The sequence below is a fragment of the Struthio camelus genome, chromosome 7 (assembly GCF_040807025.1).
Source record: "Struthio camelus isolate bStrCam1 chromosome 7, bStrCam1.hap1, whole genome shotgun sequence".
Lineage (NCBI taxonomy): Eukaryota > Metazoa > Chordata > Aves > Struthioniformes > Struthionidae > Struthio > Struthio camelus.
Window position 1 is genome coordinate 42765026 of NC_090948.1, and position 24585 is coordinate 42789610.

The 24585-nt window shown below is 42.0% G+C and overlaps 1 protein-coding gene across 4 annotated transcripts in view; it reads right to left on the reverse strand.

Moving 5' to 3' along the window:
• Positions 1-24585, reverse strand: part of PRKG1 (protein kinase cGMP-dependent 1) — a 543168-nt gene that overhangs the window by 343257 nt on the left and 175326 nt on the right. For all 4 annotated transcript variants that reach the window (XM_068951109.1, XM_068951107.1, XM_068951111.1 and 1 more), the window contains exon 3: positions 901-1014. In XM_068951109.1, coding sequence (XP_068807210.1) covers positions 901-1014 — 114 coding nt within the window. The remainder of the gene's footprint in view (positions 1-900; positions 1015-24585) is intronic.

Sequence of the window (24585 nt, forward strand, 5' to 3'; positions counted from 1 at the left end):
CATGGAGACTGAAGACAAATGCAGCCATACGTCAACCTTTCATGGAAAATTATACAAGTTTCCAACATCTGTGACGGCCATGTGGTACATCTCCCTTACCTTGCCCTCCTGGCCTGGATTGACACGTGGAGAGTTCTTGACAATTTGTAATACTTACGGATGTCCAATATGCTCGAGATGTTAGAAGCGGCTACTAGTTCCAGTTTCGTTTAGGGAGAACTGAGACGTTAGAAGTCTGATAGAGATGTTCACAGAAACTAACCAGGGAAACCCATCAAGAAGAAAGACACAAGTCTCCTCTAGAGGACAGTACATTAGGGCAGGTGCCTAGCAAAGCCTCACTCTCTCTCCTTTTTTACTGATTACGGAGTTAATGAGCTTCCCCCAGCTAGTGCTAACCTTGGTAGACATCGTCTCTTTTCCTGGAAGAAGCTGCTTGGGATGCAAAAAGAAGTCGATGGCAAGGCAAGGAATCACACTGAAGCCTCCCAGGTTGAAGAAACAAAAGCCTGAAGTGATGAGCTCTCCTCCACTCTTATTTCCCTATGCGTGAAAAATGTTCCTCCCACCATTTCTGGGAGATTAAGCTCTTTCAGGGGAAAGTGGTATTGAGGGGCTCGGCTACTGACAGCAGAAAATTAACTGAAACAAAACGTCTTCAAGTTGGGAGAGTGAACAGCAACTTGGCCAAGGTCCAAAGAAAGAAATACATTTCTAAGTACCGACCTTCAGTTCAACATCACCATAGCGTGCTTTGGAAAACCAGGACCAGATTAATAAAGCTGAAGTATTTTTATATGGTTTCGCATACGAACGTTTATGCAGCCAGCTAACTAGAATTAATAAGCCTAATATTAAAATCCTAAGGAATTCAGTATGTAAGTTCAAAAACAAACTTACTTTTGACAGTTGCTGTCCGGGTGCAATTGTAGAGGATGGCTAACTCCCCGAATACTTTGCCAGGTCCCATGGTGCACAACTTCACACCTTCTTTCGTCACTTCAACCTTCCCATCTGCGAGAAAAAAGTAAGACCATTTTAAATAGGAAATTTCTCCCAGACCCATTTTAAAATTTAGTACCTCTGTCAAACTATAAATAAAAATACCAGAGTCCTACAACGTGAAGACAAATTAAAGAAGCACTCAGAGAAAGCTTAAAAATAACTACTGCCTATATAAGCTTTTAGTTCTTGAATTTGCCTAGCGGAGTATCAGTAGAGTCAGGAAGTGGTGCACTAAGCTCAATGTGAACTTTGCTTCACATATCACACTTTCGGGTGAAATTTCCTCCAATTTTTTTGCATTAAAAATGAGAAGATTTAGGTCTTTAACACCACACATGAAAACCGCGGAGTAATTTTGCTCATTTTCGCTGAGAAACTAATCCCCGAGAACACTCGTCCATGACTAACACAGCCATTATCAAAAGGAAAATTACTTTGACCCGTGACCGTTATTTAATTCGCATCTTGCAGCACCTTTTCTTTTTGAACATTTCATCTTACTGGAGCAAGTCTGTTTTATCTGCTTACCGATACTGCGCAGAGAAGAGCTATATAAGGGGTATTTAAAAGCAATGGTTGAATGGAAGGAAAGCAGCTCAGGGCCAATTTACGATTTTTCAATGGACATCAGAGGAAAGAGTGGCAAGAGAGGGAAATGAAATGAAAACAGCCCCATCACTTACTTTGTGCATATATAAGTAACAACACAAGAAGAAAGCGCAGTACAGGCGCGTGGGGGGAAAGCAAGGTTATCGTACCCACAACCACCGTTTCGGATGTAACAAAATAGGGCAAGAAAGGAGAACTGCAAATATGAGAATGATAATTGCAAATATTCTCAGCCACTAAAAAGCTTCTCCCGTCCCCAAACTGGGGAGCAGATAATTGAGGGGTCCTGCCAATGCTCACTGCTATACCGTCCCCTAAAACTTAATAATTACCAGCTTGTTCTCTATGGACGGTGCTCTGTAAGAGAGAGCGCAACATCTTACTGGTTCCTCCTTGCCTTAAGACCGTCTAAATTGGTACGTCAGCTACCAAAGTTAACCTTGAAGGTTTGCAAGAACACATAACTCAAAATAATTTGCTAAGGGATTATAAAACTCTATCTCCTGCTGATGGGATCTAATGTTATTCCCTGCAAAACAAAACCACTATCACAAAGAGAAACTTCTATTGCATAAATTACGTAGCATAAAATACAATTTTGCCAGGCCTAGCTATCTGTACTTAAGTCGACAGCATTATATACTCTGTCCACCTAAACTGGAAATGCAGTTTAGCCATCGTACTCTACGGAAACAACATGCCACCAAGAAAAAGCAAACTTGGAGAACTCTAAAAAAGCTTAATACACAGTATCTCTGCCAGATACATAATAAGAGAACTCAAATTGAACAGAAACATTCAGATATTTTCATAAAGAAAGAGGGCAACGTGAAGTTGAAATGAACAGAAGGACATACTGGATTAAAGTAGGATAACCTTTAAATAACGTCTTTTAAAGGCACAGAGCATTTGTAGGAAAAAAAAAAAAGGTTCTTTAGAGGAGAGAGGGCCTTAGGCTGCCTGATGCGATACAAATCTAATTCCTTAAATAACATATGCTTCAATTAAAAAAAGACAAAAACAACTCGTTATTTATCAGATGAAAAGTTACCACTTTCCAGATGACTCGCAGCACATGCAGCCTGGGCTTTGCATATTGGGGTAGTGCAAATATACTTTAGTGCTCTGATTTCAAGGTTTCTTTATACCCAATATACTAGTCCTTCAGCTTTGAATCGCAATCACGGTTCCACTGCAGAAAACCCCATGAGCTGCCCAATTTTTAAACACACCAAAAGTTTCCAATCAGCAAAAGCAAAAATATTCCAGGAAAGAAAAAAACAAATCAGCTATGAAAAAACTGCCTGAATAAACAAAGTTGTGATCGACACACATATTCCACACATTAATCATTGAGGTTTTGCAAAGATTATATTAAAGCAAGAGACATGCAGAGGACGTGTACTAAATCGGGGACAAATAAAACCACTGCAGATAGCTAACGCTTACAAACGTCCTCCGACTCGCAGCAAAGCATCGATAAATCCTGTATTCTACGGCATCTTGACACCAAAAATTATGTTAAAGCAGAGCCCCCCGCCCCCGCATGGAGGTTTTGCTTTTAATGTGCTCCTGACAGACTCCTGAATGCAGTTTTTCACTAAGGGGAAGGGCAAGAAATACTGAAAAATGGCCCAGTGCCAGGCTGCGCAGCCAGCGTTACGCCAGAAGAGAGAAATTAAAACCCCGTAACACAGCCAAGACAGAAAAAGCTTACACAGACTTTTCATATATACTGCATTTTATTTATAGGAAAGCAGTGAATAGGCAAAAGCAGATCCGTCTCGTGCAAACTCCCAGACGCGCAGCGGGAGAAATGCGAGGGAGGGTAGCAGCACCATTTGCTACGTTTTGTCTTCTTCAAAGAAACATCGCCATTCTTTTTTTCCCTTTTTTTTGTCCATCTAATTTTACCTATTCTACCTAATTCTACTTAAGCACCTTGAAATCAGTTTGCTGTTTGAGGGACTGCAGAAACAAGTTATTTAGATAAGAGGCCTGTTCATAAAATTCATCTATGGAGAAAAAGCTGAACATCTGTAGGGGTTTTTGTTGATATACCCTTTTTTTTTTTCATCCACCCCTAAACGCCTCACTCCTTCACACCAATGTATAAACAAACCTGAGCAGTAGAATAAATACACTGAATAAATCCATGGAATAAATCCAAACGGAATAAATCCATTTTCTAACTTTATGAGGGTACAGCAAAATCATATGCCTATCAGCAGGCAAAACGACATTCTCTTTGGAAAAAATTGGCCAGACGCTTTGGGCTGATATATGCACGCAGTTCTGCAGCTCCTATCATGCCATACGTACTATGCCAATGTGTAAATGTTAACAGGTAAATGAAGATCTAAAGACGCAGCTTCCATCAGATTAATATTAGTCACTGCTAATGCACTGTTAGCACCTAGTACTAAATATCCACAAAGAAAACATTCACCATTATTCATACGGCAAAGGTGATCAGCGAAATCCTAGAATATGCAATACAGTACTTCGGGCCTAAGGAAGAAGATAACTCAAGAATTTAATTCTCAGGCTGTTGAGCATTATCTGTATCATTAGCTTCCAAAGGACCGCATTTCCACTCCTAGTGTCTGCTGACTTCACTTTAAAAGTTAATTGATTAGTTGAATGAGGTTAAACTCATTTATTGTAATATCAGTCTAATATCAAGCACAAAAACAGGTATCTATTTTAAGAACAAGCAAAAGGAACCATTAATGCTGCTTCACATTTCCTAAAGAAGTTTGAAGATTCATTTTGTTAATAGCTTGCAGAGTTTCTGGGGAGCTCCAGCAGCGATACGTCAGCAGAAAGCTAAACAACAGATGTGCAAGGTGAACGAGCTTGCCTCACTTCCAGCTCATGGGATCATGGCTGGTTTTAGAGAAAAGATAGCCACCCAAAACCGGTGCAAAAACGCACAGAGCGTGTTATTTGAAAGCCTTTTCAGTCCCCTGTCACACTGCTCCAGGTGTCATCTGTTGCTTCCCACAGCAATCCATGCTTATCATCCATCTTCATAAGAATATGGCATACATTCCCGCATCCCATTTGTTTTCCTGTAAAGATTTAAAAATAAGCAGCTGGATTCTGAGTCTATTTATAGCAGAGGCTGCGAGGGCTCTCTCTCTCTCAGTGCTAAAAAAATTGCGAGGTGCACTCACTTTCACGTATGATTAGAAAGTCAAGACTTCGTTATCCATGGAGGCTATCCAAGGGGGGAGGCAAGCTGCACGAGGAAACCACCAAGAGAGGCACAACGATGGCTGGAAAGGGCTGTGTTGCACTTCAAAAGAGCTCTCAAGAGTGATATACAGAAATAGCAGCTCAGCTACTATTGCTATTACTATTGCTATTACTATCATTCCTATTGCTATTACTGTTGCAACTGCAACACTGGTGCAGATAATCCCACTTCTCGAGCTAGCAGGTGGACCTCCAACCTCCTCTGCAGGTATATGCACGCTCATATCCACCTTGCAGTTTTCCACGGTTATAAAATTGAGCCATTACTGCCACCCCTTGATGCCAGTTGCTGCCCTGTTATAGCAAAGAATTTTGAGATCTGTGGAAGCAAGTTCTACTGCCTTAAAACAGCAGGGATGATACTGCCAAACTAAGTTCTGGAGACCTCCTACTATAATCTTCTCAGCCCTGTTAACTGCATCAGCCATTTCCACCAATAGGCAAGAAGCATACTGGTGTTGAAGTTAAAACGCTAATTAGAAAAGGGTAATGGAGAAGATTTCCCACCAAAACGTTTGAATACAGTCAAAAATACATCTGACTGCACTCCAAACAAAACCAAAATCAAGGCAAACTAACTAGTTGCACTTACAGAAGAGGGGATCTGCTTCAAAAAGTCAGACGATATTTTGGTTTCTGTGTATTATAAAATATACACTGAGGTTCAAGCAGCAGCTGAAGACCTTAGGAGAAAATCATAAGCTTTAGGAAGCCTCGGGTAGGCAAGTAGCGCTCAAATTGAACATACTTGCAGTTTCATAGCAAAATCACAAAGCCATTAGCATTAAGTGAAAGATAACGATAGAAAATTCCCAGGACATCAAGTGGTGTAGAGTTTAGATAATAGTCAGAAAACAGACAATTAGCATTTGTTTTGATGAATTCAGAATTTAAATAAACATTTTTCTATCTGAAAAGTACTCAAATGGCACAATTTGACGTGTTCACAAATAACTATTCATAACAGTTTAGCAATTACTTTTTTTAATTAGTAATTTGAATGCTCCTTTAACTTTTATATTCAAATTAGTTTTATACCTAATACAAATATTTAAAGGATATATTGCAGTGAGGATACACAAAAACTGTGAAGCACATCTTCTCAGGAGAAAGAAAAAAAGTCTGATTTTTCCAGAAGTGTAATACAACAATACAAATTACGTTCTCAATACAAAACCAAAAATTGTTTTCTGAAAGGTAATGAACATGAATTTCATACGCAGTAATTTAAAAGCTTCTTCTACAGGTTATGTTAATGAAATGCTGCTGTGGTTTTAGCGCCTGCTTCTCATTTTGCAAATTTACATATAACGTTGCTGCCCACAGAAGAAACAGCTCACATAAAATTTGCTGTATTTTACTGGAAACAATCAGAAAGAAGGCAATAACGTGAAGACAACAGAAACTAGGTGTTTCAGGAAAGCCTGCATAAATCAGCAACCAGAGAACAGCCCAGTCTGAACGTACAATGAGGCCGCGCTCATGCAAAGCAGAGATGGCGCTTGCCCTACAGACTCACAGCATCTCCCAAAGAGAAGAAATTTCACCCGTACAAACATAAGCAACACCTTCTCCAAGGCTATACGTCGCAGTCCCGTGCCACTGCCGATCAGCACTTCTCCATCCCTTTTTGCAAAATAACTCTCAGGTAGTCCACAGTTATTTGGGACTCATAAAAATAGCACAGCCATAAACAGAAGGAATTTCATCCTCCCTCTCTCCACCCCCCCCAATTACAGCCTATGCAATGCAGTTTGCCAGGTAGAAAATAAATTGTATTCTTTGACATATCAGCCAGATACAAATAAGCCAAAGAAATGCAACGCAATACTGATCAATTAATGGAGAGAAAGATAAATTTGCAGCTTCCTTTGACACTGAAGTAAAACAAACATTAAATAATGCAAGTGATACTTTTTTCAAGGCAAGAAGAAAAGATTGGAAAAAAACTGCGTTTTAGCACAAGTATTGAGCATTATCGAATTCAACATTGATACTGAATTTAAAGCTGAGCTGATTTTGCAGAGCATTAGCTTGCATCCATGCATTTTTCTGCCAGCCGTAAGACGCTCTCGGCATTGATGGAGGACAATATAGAAGTATTTTTCATATAGCCAAACTACAAAATTTAAAATTTCTGTATCTTAGCATCTTGGTAGATGCTTAGCTATGGTGGCTATACTTTGCCTTCGCGACTCTTCTCCATTCTCATATGGACCAAATATGCACCACTATCATCCGACTGATAAGTCGTTTCATTTACTGCTGTGCAAGGAGTGAAACAGGCCTTTGCCGTCTCACTTCCATCAGCAAGGAAAGTTTCGTAAACCAATTCGCTAACTCAAATCATGCTATCCATTTAGTTTTCTTCCAGTAAGCATAAAAGGTGAACAGCATGGGGCTTCTAAACAGAAAGAAACTCTAGAAGTCATGAGCCAGCTCCCTGCAAAAATAACTGCCAGAAGTCAGTTTACGGGTGCATAACTCGAAATATTTGCATTCTGGCAGATCTCAGAAGTCCCCATTCGACCTGAGGCTCTTTGCTTCTCTTCCAGGCGGTATTATTGAAAACATGCCCCACCTTTGGCAAAACAATGTTTTATACAGAAAGCATTGTGCCAGCTTCTCTTGTCTTCAGAGACCAAGCAGCAGCTTTTGTCCTCGTTTTTCCATCAACCCTCTTGGATAGTAAGAGCTCAAGCCTTATCCTCATTCCTTCGCATAGATTTTTAGGCAAAAGCTGGTCACCTAGGTATATAGTCAAACCAGAAAAAAAAAAATCCCTCAGTACTGAAAAACAACTTGCCTTGATTCCCATTCATTTTTCCTCTTGTCATCCGCAACTTGCAATCTTTATTAGCAGCTAGTAAATTAGCTGACGAAGCAGAAACTTTGGAAGCAGAAGCTTTGAAAACACTCGTTTACGGGGGGGGCTTTATACGGATGGCATTTGGCTGTAATGCCATCGGGTTTGCAACCTGATGCAGAGTCGGGGCTGGCTTGCAGGATTGCAGGGAGCTCTCCTGGGACTTCAGGGAAACGAAGCTTTCCGTAAAATCAGGAGAGGCATCCTTGAGTACAGCTGGGCTGGCAGGGAAGGGAAAACGGGCAGCACGCACGCTCCTCCTGCCCGTTTTGACAATCAAACATCAGGTCAGGAAGACAGATGGATCAAGCCCTGGTGGAGAGCAGCCTTTAGGGCTGCTCCTTCGCATGCTCCTTCCCCCGCTTTCGTTTTTCCCCCAAGGGAATTTCCTCTGGGATTGCGGACCGGTGTTAAGCTTTTGCAACCTGAACTGTGAGCGCTGTAATTGCCAATTTAATTGCGAAGCAATTAAAACTCTAATTGCTAAGTGGCTAGTTTCAATCAAACCCAGTCTGCTTAAGATCTGTTAATATTTTTGTTTGGTTCAAACCCAGGCTGATAATAGCCTGCGTTGCGCATGGGGTTGCGCCCAAGCCGCTACATGCCCTAATTGCAGTGTTTGCAGAGTACTACATTTCCCAGTGATAAATACTAACAATTAAGTAAATCCAGGAGTTATTTTTTTAAGCACTTCTTAAAATAGGCTTGCATTGAGTTGCTCTTGGCTTTTCTCGGCAAAAATGGAAAATACTGGTTGCGGTTCCCATGGTTCACCTCGAGGCTGCATTTTAGGAGATGACATGATCCTTGGCAATATTGTGTATGTGGAAAAGGCTCTTTAGAGCCACAGGATGGGAAGCTAAATATGGGTCATTGTAACCATGCAAAGGTAAAAATACGGGATGAATGAAATACGTATGAATAAAAGCAGGATCCGTTTTGATCCTGAACGTGCAGAAACCTCCACGCGCTTGGCCCTGTATCATGGTAAAGCTCGCAGGCTATTTTTGTTTTGATGAGAACATTTGGTTCTTTGTCACATCGAGTCCATTGCAATTAAACATTAAATAACATCTTTGGCTGAGCTGCCTCCACATTCCTCAAATAAATCGAACTATAAACTAAATTGCACTAATACGGCTCTCTCCATTAGTAAGATATTTTTTTTATTTCCAAGAATTAAATGGTCATTTTCTCTTTCCGGGTGCGGAAGAAAACAGATTTAACTTGACTTGAAGAATTTGTCCGCCGGCATGTAATTTACGTAACGGGCAAATTCCTTGTGCTGCATAAAGCTCAGTCTTTAAGAACGTTGCAAATTGTGGAGGACTAAAAACAGGGCTTTTCGGGGGTCAGCACTGGTCAGCCTTAAGAATCCGCAAGTGTTACTAGTCTCATCTATAACACACTTACTTATAAATAGCACTTATTTAAACTTACTTCGCCTTTCATAAACCAGCCAGAGGCGCGGTCAGATTTGACCGACCAGTGGTCCAGCTTCCCGGAACCAAGACCATACGTCCTCTAGGACATAACTCTTTTGGGGCACTGGAGAAGAAGGAGCCATTGGGTTCCCTGGCCTTATAACGTTATTTTGGAGGATTTTCAACACCTAGATTTATTTGGGAGCAAAGCAGTTAAGCAGATAAGATGAACCAGCCTTTTTCACAGCAGCAGGGGTTTGTCCAAAGAGATGTCCCAAAACGGTAAATACCTACGAAACCGGTGCTGCTCCACCTTGCTTGTTGGTCAGGACTTGCTAGCAAGTTGGCGGGAGTTTTGTTCCGCTTTTTTCAAGACTGATACGTTACAGCTATTTCTTATTGTTTTCTTTCACGTTAGTTACTATAATAATAATTAAATAGCAGTTTTGAAAGCAAAAGAACAGCTGGCAAGTCTCAGGCAGCCTAAATCGCACCATTCAGAAGCCCACAGCACATAGGGAACGCTGACCATGGCGATCACTACCATTTTCTTACTGGGCTCGAAGCAGTAAATCAACATGCACAGTTGCAGGCCTGAAGCAGTGAATAACAGTAATACTCCTTGGATTTAAACCAAGACTTACTGTCCAGAAAGGGTTACTGGAGATAAGAGCAGATCTGCATGCAAGCTTCTACATTGTCTGTGGGAACATTTTTCAAAACAGAGAAGGGAAATAAAGGCGGCTATCACTGAAATCCGTGAAAAGCAGCCTAGGGGCAGAAAGAGGCTTGGAGGATTGAGTGCATCTGAAAAAAAGGGATAAAAAACTTCCTCTGGGCTTTAAAAGTAAGAATTAAAACCCAGGCGAGAGGAAGGAAGGCAGGAAGGTGAAGCAAAGCATAAAGAGCCTGAGCCGTACCCAGTAGAGCGGAGAAGAGGTAGGCAAGGTAACAGTGAGATACTTAAGAACATGGCAGGGCAAAGATAAAGTAACCCAAATAAATAAGATTTAGGTTAGCTGTTGGGATAGGACTTCAGAAGCAGGACACTGAAAGCTATCCTGAACTTTGTAAAACCCTCTTGGATGATGCCGTGCTGCAACGCAGCACATGGACAGCCACAAGTAAAGCTGCAAACAAGCTTGGAAGCAAATATAGGTGTTACTCTCTGGCTTGCTAATGAATCATTCCAGAAGATATGCTCTGGTTGTGCATAAAAGCAATTCTCAGCTATTTTCTTTCGAGACATTCACAAGCAAATCTTGAAGCAGAACCAAATTAAAAGGATATCAATATATATGTGTACAGGGGGATGAAGAGACAACATCCCAAAGTCCCTTCTGATCTAAATTATTCCCCGATGCTACCCATGACTTCTGACCTAAGGTTTGTTTTAGCCTAAAGGCATGCACACTGGATTTTGCAGCTTTCATAGGCAAGCACCATATAATGAGCTTCCTTGTAGTGAGCCTGTAAGATGGTGTTAAAATCTACAGGTCCAACAACAAAAAAGCTGCTAGAAAAGCACATCTTAAAATAGGACGTTAGTGGGGCAAATAGAGATAACAAGGACTCAAGGAGTTATTTACCTACTGAGTGGACAGAGAAAATGTAAAAAATGTAATTAAAGTGAAGTGGGATTTTATCGAATATACAATATTTCTGGACATTATTCAGATGGTTAAAAAAACCACAACAAAAGAACCCCCAAACCTCACCAAAAAAAAGGAAGAAAAAACAAACCAGGTAGCACAGATAAGAAACATTTGTCTAAGATGCATCTCTGATAGTAAAAGCAAATAAATATTAATGAAGCATGCACTGCTGTCACACAGGTGCCTTGCAAGGCCATAAACCTCTTTGCTTTGATATTATTCATTAGCAAACACTCCTCGTCCATGAGAGCACCATCAGAGATTAAGATGAATTTCTTGCCTACGCTACGCTGGTTCCGGTTACTCCTCCTCAGCCACAGAGCCTCCTGAAAAAACTAAGTCTACCCGATTCACTGACCATGCTTAAAAAACTACCACGTCAGGTATGAATTACTCATAGAATAATATCTAGACTAAACTACCTTGATTTTGCATGACTACAGATGCCTTATTACTCATAGGATTGGTCAAAGGATATCAAAATAGCCCTGGTCCAACTTGCAATAATAAGAGGAAAGTAGTATGAGCCCTGGCTTGCACATATCTGTTTATCCCATCTCCCGAAGCTCATGGCTGCTTTTTCTTTCCCCTTTACCCTCTCTCTTCTTTCCCCACTTCACCATACCAGTATCTGCACGCTGTACAGCACCCATACAGACGCAACGGAAGGCAAAAAACTGGCCTAGTAGCAGCAAACTCAACAGTGCTTCCATTTTCTGGTGGAGGGTAGAGCGTGCCAAGAAAATTTCCAATTTAGATTTACATGTTGACAGTCAGAGGATTGCTCAGTTTGCGTTTTTGATTTTTGAGAAACTCAAATAGCTGAGCTGAAATTCAAGAAAACCACCCCTTTTCCTACAATCAGTCAGAGAAGGGAGATACATGCACTTTATTTTGGCAATCCATCCTCATCTGCAGAGTTATCCTCTCCCCTCCCCCCCTTTTTTTTAAACCTACATAGGAAATAAAGGCAGGGAGCATGCTGGAGCTATCTCACCCTGCGAAAACAAGTGCGCCACCTGAGCAATTTATTCATTTATTAATTAATGTAATTATTTACCCTTGCTTGCAGCAGACTCGCGCATCACAGGAATGTGTCACAAGCCAGCTCACGCTCGGATCTCGGTGCTTCCGCATCGGGGTGTTTGGAGACCCCTTCGGATCAAACGATGCTTCAATATTTCTATATGAAATCTTGCTTCCCCGAAGCGCGCGCATCGGCTTTACTTAATAGGCCACATCAGCCCCTCGGGCAACCTGAAGTTGGAGTGGGAAGTGTGAACAGGGCTCCATCTGTATTTTGAAACTCTTGGATAAATGACACACCACCTTTCAAAACAGGACAAAATGAGGTTTTGTGCTTTATAGGAGAGGGGAGGAATTGAAAAGGCAGCAGGGCTGGATGTTGGGATCCGAGTGTTGGCATGGAGGACGAAGCAGACCAATGGGCAGAGCTCGCCCTGGGGCCACCTCTGCTCGCTTGGTGGCACGAGGCTCTCTTGTTTACAACCGTCTCTGAATTTCCCGCACTTCATTCTCCAAAATCAGAGCAGCAGACGAGCAAACTTTACACTCATCTTCAGGGTTTCCATAACAACCCTTTTGTTACTGACGTATTTGAAGAGCTGAAAAACCCTGATTTTTTTTCTTTTCCTTTTTTAATGCCTTCCAAGACACTTGGGTAACTTCATCTCTCTTAAAATACTGAAATGTTTTCTTTGGAATCCAATAAAAGATAAGACTTACGTTGTTCATCTGCCCTAAAGAGCTGTAGGATTATTCAATCCAAATTTATTTTCCAGTTACAATGCTCCTCCCTTGCTCTTTAGAGCTGCCTTTCACTTCCTGGCTTTTCAAAGTATTTTGGAAGTATTTCAAAATGCTATTAAAAAGAAAAAAAAAAGATAGAAACCTAAACCTATAAAACACTAGAACTGACCAGTCAACTTTAATTAATTCTTTTAATTAAAATGAAAACCACAATTGGTATGTGATAGTGGGATGTGCAATCACCGCAATCTCTTATTAAACAGAACAAAACCAGAGGTTGAGGTCCCCTTGAAATGCAAAAGCATCACTCTCTTTCCACTCACGATAATCATGGGCTTAAAGGGCAACGGTAAAGTAGCAGATAAATATTGTATACAATAATTAGGAACAGGCATTTCATAAAGAAGTGGAAGATCCACAAAAATTACTGAAAAGTTAAACTGATGAAAATGTACATACCAATAGTATTATAAACACTCTCTCTTTCTATTATATGTATGCATATATATACAGCACCGAATAATTTTTAGAATATATAATTCAGTTGACTGCCAAACAAATATAGCCCTTACTGGAAATTACACTTTGCAAAGAAAACATTATTCAAGGGAAATTAAGCGTCCAAACCTCTAGACTCCATATAAAGACACAGATTAGAGGACTCAGGTCCGTGTTTGACAGAGGAGGTACACTTCCCCTGCAGTTAGAGAAGACCGAGGGTGAATCGGTCCAAAAATACAAGACTTAACCAGTAGTTTCACAGCAGAGATCCTGCAAAAGCTAGGAGGAGACCAGCACTTCAAAATCATATCCTCTTTCTGAAGGTACCGCAATAGCGCTTTCTTAGCTCACTTAGCCAGTTAAATGGTCTTGTGCCATTAATAATTTTGGCCCTGCCGCTTCACTACCTCTCTCAACTACTTCTTACAGATGTGAAAGAATGAAAAGAGGAGAACTGCGTGGAAGAACCATCTGGGAGAAACCTGAAGGCATATTTGGTCCTACCAACGCTTGCTTGGCCAAGGAGAGAGACTGGAGCCAGTGTGGAGCATCTGCCTTCGCCTCTTGTAGCTCCCTAGCGGTTTGGTGATCACTGCTGGTAAATAATAAGGACTCCAGCCTGAGAGTGTAATATTGGTGCAGCCTCCAGCCTCGGAGGTTTTCAAAATCCAACTGCAAAAACCCTGAGCAACCTGGTCTGACCCTAGAGCTGGCCCTGCTCTGAGCAGGAGGTTGGGCTAGAGACCTCCTGAGGTCTCTTCTGACCTGAATAATCTTACAGTCTTATTCTTCCTTTATCTGTCAAAAGAAGAAGAGCAAAAAAATCTCTCTATGTATTTGAACAGCCTTTGTACAATTATGTTATTAGCATGAATAACCAAACTTTCACCTCTGAGGAAAAAAAAAAAGCTTGCTATTTTCCTTACTACTGCATTCGCAGTGTGATTAATGGCACCTTACCCACACAATACTCAGAAGCCACATAATAGCGATTCTGCATCTACCACTACAGATCTCACGTTCACAAAGCACAACTCTTCTTTGAGTGACGTGGAAACGCAGTATTACTTTTGTGCTAGCGCATCAGTTATGTTCCCGTCCAGTTCCAAACTGAGATCCTGCTAGTGCTTCCCTGGAAAAATTCTTCCTCTTCTTCTCAGTGTAAATCACTTCAACCTCACAAAGGGGTGGAAAAAAGAAAAACAGAGCAGAGCAGAGCATTTTACAGATTATTTTCACCTGCTCCAGTCCTGTACACAGCTAAACAGTTTTCCTTCTCAGGTTAGGCAGAGGACAGAAAAAATAATGACTGGCAAAGCGTCAGCATCTGCTCAGGGCCTCAGACATTTACCTCCTCTGTTTTTCATTTGGAAAGAAAAAAAATATATATATATATATACACACACACACACGCACAGTCTAGAGAATAAACCACATGAGTGAGAAGAGATGGGCCTTTGGCGCACAGCTTCACATTAAGTAAATCTCACAAGGCTTTCACACTGTTATTGACCAAAATTATCTGTAGCAGTCATTGCTCCAGGAAAAGACTAGCTCCATTGCAGCATTGACTCCTTCTTCTCAATTTACTATGTTTTACTGATAAATAACTGGGACAAGAGATTGAACTATGCAGACTTTATGGGCCTGGCAACTGGAAGGAAAGCTTGGACCACATCCTGAGTCAATGGGCAAAATTGTCACTTGGATGAAGCAGAACTAGGTCTCAAGTAAATCAGTGGTTTGGCTGACATGTGCAATAAGCCCAGGTTTCCGAGCTGGATAGAACCAGTGGCATTTTGGCGTTTTCCACTTCTTGCCCTCTCTAAAACTTTTTTAAATAGTTGGTAAATAAATAACATAGTAGTGTTTTCAACAGCAAAGTGTTATCGATAATATAGATACTTCCAAATCTTTCCTGTTTTTCAGGCCAAAAGTGAACAATTTCTTTCGAAAACAAATACTTTTCAATTTAATCAAACTAATTCTCAACCAAGAGAGGTATTGCTATATTTCCAACCAGCTTAAAAACAAAATGGAGAACCTTAACCAGAAATCTTAGGTTTCTGAACTGCTTGAGTCAACACAGTTGGGTCACGTCTCATTTTAGCCAGCTCACACCCCTTCCTAATAATCAGATATACGCTCACCTTTCTCCACGCTCACGGAAAACCAAAATACTACTTTGCAGCAAGACCCTCGAGAAAAGTATATTCGGTGGTTAACGTGGTAGACCAATCTCTTCTCATTTGCCAGCTTGCAATGGGCCGCTGTTGCAGTGTACTCCTACCAAGCAGACTAGACCCTTGCAGGTAACGTAACAGGACTTCTCCTTAAGCCACATTAGCGCTAGCCTCCAGGAGAGGCATGTACAGCACTAATTTCATTCAAGCCTCATGCATAACTCTTCCTTATCAGGAAAAATGAGCGAGTACAGTAATGAATGGAGTTGTTTTAAATCTTAGCAGGTGAGGATATCCTTGTTACACCTTCGGCTGGCATTAAATCGCTTTACAGAAAAGAGTAAAATGAGCTAGAGACTCTCCACTGATCTGGGGAAGGAACAGTTGATGAAAACAAAATAATTGGATTCCCTAAATAGAGTAAGGTTAGCAGGAGGGGAGAGCTGCAGCCAGCCACACAGCCGAGGAGGAGGCTATCACTGGCAATGCAATGCAGGAAAATATGCAAGGGGAGCAAACCACCAAGTGACAAGGCAGCAGAGTTTCTCTGCTAGGAGCCAGAACGTCTCCCAGCTCTGCAAACAGGGAACGAAATGAGTAGCCAGGGGACTTGGGAGCTCCTTGCCTCTCACCATCTGTACTGCAACCACAGAGAGAGATGAATGTCACTTTTTAGGCTGTTATTTAGGCTTCTTTAACATTGCACTGAAATGACTCCTAACACTGATTTAACACCTTAAAAGCATCCTGGGAGTGAAGGAAGAACCTTTTCTGCTAGGGAGAGAGGGGAAAATAGCATCACTGTCTCAGCACAAATTTTAGAGAAAAAAAAAAAAAAAGCCAAGTGTGTCAAAAACCATCCAGAGCAATCAAGAGAACCAAGAATTTGAAAAAACTGTCAATAGCAACAAAATCACCATCTCCTCAGCGACTCTCACATGCCTGAAGCATTTAGATTTCAAAATAGCTTGGGGAGGACACACAGCTAATGACTTGCATTTGTTTCAGATTTTGCTTTTGTATTGTCCAGCACCACTTCCAGAATTTACTTAGCGGTTCATCCAGCAAATGAACATCACTCCTGAGCCTGCATGACTGTTTTGAGCTCTTCAGCTGACAGGCAGTTTCTTTCTCCATGATACAAGCAGAGGTCTAAAAATCAGCGCTCCCTGAGCAACAGGGAAAGGACGTAAGATATAGGTTATATTTAAAGTTATCCAGGATGCCTTCGTCCAGAAGGCAGCTGACACTCAAAAACAGGAACAAGAAGGCTGTTTTGGAGAACACAGAGGACTTAATAATTTGGAAAAAAAAAAAATACACAGGCTATGAACTTTAATAGGTCATTTAGTTTAAAGAATAAAAAGCAGGAGGAAAGGCAGAAAAAAACAAATATGTGAAATACAGTCATTATCCTGAGACTGTGGTGGGTGAAGTTATCATCCAGGCCCTACTCGCACCCCTGAAGTTAGCTCAGCTCATGCGGTAGCTAAGGACTTCTGAGCCACACCAAGAGGCTGGAAGAAGGTGGTTCTTCTGGAGTAGCTCTGCAGTTCCCACTGCATCGTAACCACCTAGGAAGTTTGGATGTATAAAAACTATGCTGTTCATTGGAGCAGAAAGCTGAGGATTTGGGCCAACAGCATTTCCAGGGATAGAAGTCCAAGAAGCTGGAGGTTGGACTAATAGGAGCTGCTCATGCTGTGCAGACATTATCATAAGGTTCCTTCTCCTTTGTAGAGACAACCTAAAAAGGCTGTAAGGATGGGCAGAAGATATTTTTATATATACCAAGTAATAAGATATTTTATATAATACTGAGTACCATCCACTTGAGATATCAAGGTAAGAATAATTATTTATAAGAGGCAGATATGAAGCTTCCTGGGAGATCACTGCCTAGAGAAAAAGATTACCTCGTGGTACAAGCTCTTGCTTAAAATCCAAATTGACAAATGGGAAAATTAAAAGATGAGAAACGCCTTGTAGTATAGAGGGATGTAATTTTTCAGTCAAATGCATTTGAAGTCACTTCTGAAAACAGGAGCAAATTACATTTTAATTAGTTTTGCATGCATAAAGTATATGCTAAACTTTCCAACTGGAAAGCCTCAGTACACCACAGCTGTGCGACTGCAGGTTAAACCAATAGCTGCACTTTAAAAACCTGAAATGCGCACTTTTATTAGCTGTTACTTCGTGTTTACAAATCAGCATGTCGACTCGGCTCAGTCAGATGTGATTTATTACTGTCTGCAGACATCAGAGAAGCAAGAATCCGAGCACTGACATTAACTGATGGAGGTAATATAGACTGGCAAGTCCCATTTTGCTGCTGTGTTATGATGTCGGTCTCCTGACTGTGCAAGAGAAAAAAGGAAGATATCTGATATTGCTTTCTCTGGGCACACAATTTCAGAAAATGGAGCAGAGAGATCTCACGATCTGCCTACAAACAATTTTTCAGCTCATAGTTAGCAGTTTCATGCTATCTAGTGCCATGAAACAAGTTTTCGGTAGCAAGCTGGGAGAAAGTTTCCCTATTCTTATTTGAATGAATAGCACATAATAAGCAAAAGGTGATTTTAAAGGCCAACTTTTCAAGTGCTGGCCCACAGGCAAACAAAACCAGCTCGGGAGTTTTGATTTCCAACAGGCTTGGCACGTTTAAAATTATTTTCCCCACGACAAATGCTTGCTTTCATATCCTTGTTGCAAAGCAACAGCCTGCAAATGCTGACAGGTACTTAAATAGGGCACTAGCCGTGAGAGCCACTAAACGTGCAGAATCCAAAGTCTGAGCATCTGATGCAAAGCCTTAGCGATTCATTTCTTTCATTATTGCTCCAAGGATGGCAATTAGGGTCCTTTTTCGCTGTCCAGCCTCACGCTTCTTCCTGCCTAACAACTTCCTAACTCCTATAAATCGGCATTCAGCACTTCCCCATTGCCGCACCGGAGGTTTCCTTGGAATACTTCACCATTTACTGTAAGAACACTTCCCAAAGAATCCTCTTTTATCGTGTTAAAATGCAAAATAGCGCGCCAGTTGCTTCCTCAAGATGACATTGCCCGGCTTGGTTTGTGGTTACCTCACAAACTGCTCCTACCCTCAGCTGTGAACAAAGGGGCAGATTTTCTCGGGCCAGGTTTCGGCATGAGGCCAAACATTTGCTCTCCCTCATTGGTTTGCCAAAGACCTTAATTGTGTATCCGCCACTCATGCCACAAGGGCCATTTGCTCCTCCAGATCCCTTCCCACAGAAGAAGGAGGACTCGATTTAATAGAGCTCTGCCAGCCCTTTGGCTGTGAAATTCAGCAGATGAAGTTCACAGTGAAGTCTGTCTAGCATGCAGCTGAAGATTAAGATTACAGAGAGTTAGTTAAGAACGTACCCAGGACAGATGGAAAGGTTATGGACAACAGCTTCTGGAAAAAAAGCCAAATACAAAACCAGCCACAATTTTCTGTTAGTTTTTGCTCCGTTCGTGCAGAGGCAGATGAAAGAAAGAGAAAAAGCAGAAAAGGGTCCCACTGCTGAACTGCCACAGAGGTTTTTCTGTGAGGGAGGTCATTTATCCCCTATTCACAGGAACATCACTGCATTTTCAAAGACCAACTCCTATTTATTTCCCAAGAGGATATATCAATTTCTCTTCCACCGAGCAGTTTGAATAAAGCTCTTTTCCACAGCTTCTCTGAGCTTCCACAGCTTTTCTGAGCTTCTCTTACTCCCGCGACCCACAGTTGCCCTGATACTTCTCAAAAGTTTTAATAACAAGTGCATAATGAATGCTAGCAGATGGAAAGCCATCTTGTACAACACTGCCAGCCCGTAAATGCAGAAGGTTATTATGGGTTTCTCTAGTGTGTTGTATTTGTCCAAGTGATACAAATTACCCCATAGAGAAATACTGTGAGCATGCTATAAACTCATCCACAGGACGAAGCAGTATGGGATAGCAGTCCTGCCTAAAATCCTAATTGAATTTATTGAGCTTTGGATGGGACAAGCCCTCTCTGCCTGACGATCCCAGGAATAAACACCTCCACAACTACCATGATCTCCCTTTCTGAAATAGAAAGGGATTGCATGGTCCTTAAATAGTTCATCCATCCTTGAGCTTCAACCATTGCAAATTACATTACATAAAGCTGCCTTGGAGCAGCCACAGTTGAGAACTTCTGCTAGGTAAGACAGATTATAACAAGCAGTAATTAGATAAGCCCTACTCATCTTCTGCAATGCAGATTAGAAAAGGATTCCTATCTAACGCAGATGTTACTGATTCCTAAAGCCAGTTAACCAGGTGAGCCATCCATCCCTGCTCTGCATTCTGCAGGATCACCCTATCCCAGCAATATTCAGCTTCTACAGCGCAGTGCCTGGTGGAGGCCAAAGTCCAGGAAGGGCAGGCTAAAGGGAAGACATGAATGTAGGCAGTGCAGTACTGTATACTCCTCACTACAATGGGCTAACTAGCAAAAAACAAAAAAAGAAAGAAAGAAAGAAAGAAAAAGGAGCCTTGGAGCCTTGCAAGAAGTCAGGCCACTGATAACACTTTGGACACCACTTTGCATCCAGAAGATCTGAAGAAATCACATTGGAAAGCTATCTTGTACAACACTGCCAGCCCGTAAATGCAGAAGGTTATTATGGGTTTCTCTAGTGTGTTGTATTTGTCAAAGTGATACAAATTACCCCACAGAGAAATACTGTGAGCATGCTATAAACTCATCCACATCATATGATGAGTATAAACTCATCCGTTTATACGGATGTGGCTTTTCTGACAGCAGAGCCGCAGACAGCGGGTGCTCCAACCACAGAAGCGGCCGTCTACGTGGGCAGCTGGATGCGGAATGCCTTCAGTCAAGGCACGAGCTGGACATCTGCAGCGACCAGATGACGTTATGCACGATCGATAAGGTAACACAGTGCCAAAAATTACAGACAAGGACACACCAGTATGACAAGCAAGGCAAAACGAAATGGCAGCACCAAGCTGGAAAAGGTGCTTACAGATTACCATGAGCCCGTGCACCAGGGCAGAGCTGAGCATCGCAGGTAGGACAAGGCACAGCCCTTCTCCTGCTGCCACAGCCATTGCCAGAGGCTGCAACCCCTTGCTAACTTGTGCATAGGGGAGGTGAAGAAGCGCATAAGATATATTTTTAATAGTCTGCCTGGGGAAACGCAGGAAACCAAGACGACGACTTTGCATCTAGTGCGGGATGTGAGCCTAAATGGGTACTAATCGCACTTGCTGGCTGTAAATAAGGAAGGGATCGCTGCCAACTGAATTGCAGGGAGGTAGTTCACTGCACTGCCAGCCGAAACATGAGGTCTGAACCTGAATAAGCCATGTCCCACTGAGCCATTAATAACGAAAGAGAGCTAGCTGACAAAAGCAAAAGCACTTCAAGCTGCTCTTAAAGACCTCATCTCCATCCTCCCAACAACAAACTGGGATATACTGCACACCGGTACGGCGCTGGCTGCGTAGCACGAGCACTTCAGAGAGGGAGCAGGGAATTGCCCCTTTGGAAGCTTTCTGTTTCATGTTGCCTGCAAGATGCCATAGTTAGGATGATCTAATTGTGCTGGGAACTACAGAAAGGTAGCCCTAGGTCCAGGAACTACCTGAGCCTAAAGCACCTTCTTCAAGGAGGCCAGCTGCCCAACTCCTGTTAAAAAAACTATGTGGTGCCTAGGCTGAAGGAGCTGTCTGGCTAATTACTCCTCGGTATGCAACGTACCTTTGTGATTAGGATTAATGAAAAGGTTGTCTGCAGAACACTCTCACAACGCGCAAACGCCTTCATTTCCCTTCGCCTTTGTCCATCCAGGTGCCCGTTGCATATGGCAGAGAGACGGTGTTAATTATGTTGCTTGATAGCCACTTCTTGCGAGGGACACAACTCAGATATTCGCAAAGTGTTAGCAGATAGCTAAGCTGGATAACGTCACTCAGAATGGGTGCCGACGCTTGTTTCCTCCCTCCCAAACAGAGATCACAGGGGAAATCATACCTCTGACAACATCTGCTCTCCAGTAGAAAGCTATAGGTTTCTCTTTTCCCTTATTCAAAGCCCATGGAAACATTGATGATGACTATGGCTCCAGACACTCAACGTCCCATGGATGAGCCCAAGGTCTGGGATTAAGCATCACAGATTTGGGCCCAAACCTTAAGACTTGCTCTGCTTGGCCTGTCCAGAAGGCAAAGGACATTCTAGCATTTGCTATCCACTTCCCCCTCCTTTTTCTCTCCATAGCATATTGCCACCAAGCCTTCCTCTTCTCTTTTAAAAAGTAGGAGATATCAAAGGATAGCCAGTTTCTTCAACACTGCTGCAGAAGGTGGATTTAGCAGATATGCCGCGATCGTAGCCGCTGCCGTGTGATGGCGAGACAAGAGGGGAACCAGGACCACTCAGCTCATTGCGTTTGGGAAGCAGAATGGCAGCAGGGATTTGCCTGCCTGACTTTCATTTGAACAACACTTGATCAGGAAAGGTTCAGCTCTGGACGGAGTTTGGGATGTGTTTCACATCCACACGATGCTATGTGTAATTTTAGGATCGTATCTTGCATGCTGGACCCGTTTCCTGGGGAGGCGGAGCTGAAGTTCTGCAGACAACGTTCATCCGTTGGTGGAAGATACTTTAAGGTATCTTTGGGAATTCAAAAGTCAGGCAGACTCTCATATATCTGAGGGCTGCCTTAAGGAAGGGAGAATATCTTATCCTTTATGCTGGCACTTTGCTTGCCAGCTTGCCGTTGGTTTGTTTTTAGGTATCTGACTGTGTTTTAATTAGGTTTCAGAGGCATCTACTACCAAGAAAGCCTTTGATTTGTTTTCATGAGTCTCAGTAATAAGGAAATAAGTATTTCCCAGACAGACTAGAAGCAAAGAGTTACAAGAGTGAGGTTCATAATTTGAGGTTGAAAGCATGCTGGAAATGAACATGGATGAACATTTCCCACTTTTGTCACTACATCATCCACTGAAGCAGACCAACACAAGAGGAAGCATTACTGTGACAGCTTAGATACTTTGGGATGGTAAGGATTCAAAAGGGAGATAAAAATACCAGGAAAAATTCAAACATACAAACCTGTGAGAATGGTCCATCCAGTGCATATCTGAGAAGGAGGCATACGTACCTGAAACATATTCACAGACGCACTAGCCCAAGTATGTTACCATGTTAAATGCCATCTAACAATTTACAGGGACACAATTATAATAGCACTGCTTTCAGTGCCTGCTGCTTTTTTCCGTAGCGGGGAAAGGTTTGCTATATTTGTATGAATTGCTTTTATTTGCCAGTTTGGGAGGAGAGGAAAAGAGGGGAGGAGGAGCAGGCGGCACTGCTTCACTTTGTAATTAAAGCAGCTTTTGCACTAGGCTGAATACGAAGAACCGATGGGGAAGAAATGTTCTCCTCAGCCTGGCAAACAGGACACTACGGCAGAAATGACACTTCTGACTTTCACTGCACAAGATCAAACCAAAGTAGTTATTAATTTTTCAGCGCTCGGCATAAAGGAAATGTTATCCTGTTCTGCCATCACTTTGCGCCCGCAGCCCAGCTGCGGGAACACACAGCACCTTCTGAAATGACCGTGCATAACACATACGTGCCGAAAAATCCCACCTGGTAACAACATTGGAAAGACGACTGCGGGCGAGAGCTATTATATAGGGGGAAAACATTAATTTATGCCTGCTGTCATATATATCGCTGGTCTAGCCAAGGTGGGATACATTCAGGCCTCTCACCCATGTGATCCAGCAGCTGCAAAAACAAAAAACTGGACCTTAGACCGTATCGATTTAGCATTACCTTGAACAGATTCATTAATTCCTGGCCCCTTTTGCCAAGACAAACGACAGTTTACCCCAGCGCACTCGTGCGCGGCTCCTAAGCCGGTGTCCGGTGAACCGCGGCTCCTGGCCAGACTTGCTAAATTGCTGGATATGTTGATTAACAGAAAGTAGGATGCAAACAGCTGCTCAGATGTCCAATAAATACAAGATGATAAATGGATCTCTGTCCCCCGGGGCGGGGTGGGGAGTGGAAAGATTTCCATTTTCTTTAACAGTTGCTCTGAGCTTCACTAGATTTGGTTAAATTCAGGTGACAGAAATACATCTTTCTGTCTCTAACATCCTCTTCCTCCTCTTCCTCCTCTTCCTCTCATTGTATAAGTACTATTTGAGAGGCAGAAGGATTAACAGGAGAAACTGTGCTTAGTGCTGGTGGATCCTTCTCCCCGCCCCCGGCACATTTGAGGCTCTGCATGTAATTTGCTACCTTCCACATTTTGCATTTAAAGTGTTTGATACACCTGGAGCACTGGACAGGCGCAACCAGGAAAAAGCTTGAATACACTGCTAAGTAGAGCAGATTTCTGGAAATTCTGAAATTGAAGTCTGATTCTGCATCTTATACACGTTCCTGTGATAAACTCAATCGGCTTGCAGGTAAGTAACTTTAGTGTGAAGTAATTGCAGTTGTTAAAAGTTAAAAACCATCTGTTTTTGCACGAAAATAATTTCCTTATACCATACACTAAGTTTCAGCTTTTCCTCCATAGGTTCAAAGTGCGTTAACGGACGGCAAAACCTCTGTTGCTTTAAGCTTACATAAATTAAAAGAACTTATTCACTTTTTCAGCGAGAAAGATGCAAAACAGCTCCACAAGCAAGGGCCACCAAAATTAACGAGATGTTTAAGAAAACTAGAGCAACCCTTTAAGAGCTGCCTACAGATAAGACGTTATGCAAACAAAAGATGTTTAGAGAACTTTTTTTTGTCAAACTCTTGGCCAAATTCTGCCCTGTGAAGCTCACATGTTAAACAAAAAACAAACAAAGAAGTTTGACATTTTCCTTATTCGGATAATTGTGTTTATCAGCAATTTGAAAGATAGGAACATTACAAAAAAAAGAGGCACGTGGTATGTGTTTAATTTCCCGCATCTCTTTCATCCCTATTTTTCATACAGGAGAGAAGCAGCAATGCCTCCCCTTGTTGCACTCTTATAAAGATGTCAACAATGAAAGCTCCAGTGTTCCCACAATCAATAGTTATTTATTCTAAGCAATTACACCTATTAATAGTGACACACACCTTCATATTTAATTCAATTGAAGGCTAGAATAGCCAAAAGAATCTCTTGAGCCAAAAGCAATACAAGAAGTTGTCCAAAAGGTTTCATAATGAAATTAAGTGTGTATTAAAATCTACCAACTGTTGCATACCAAACGCTGAAGGATTTTGATACAAACTCTCCGCC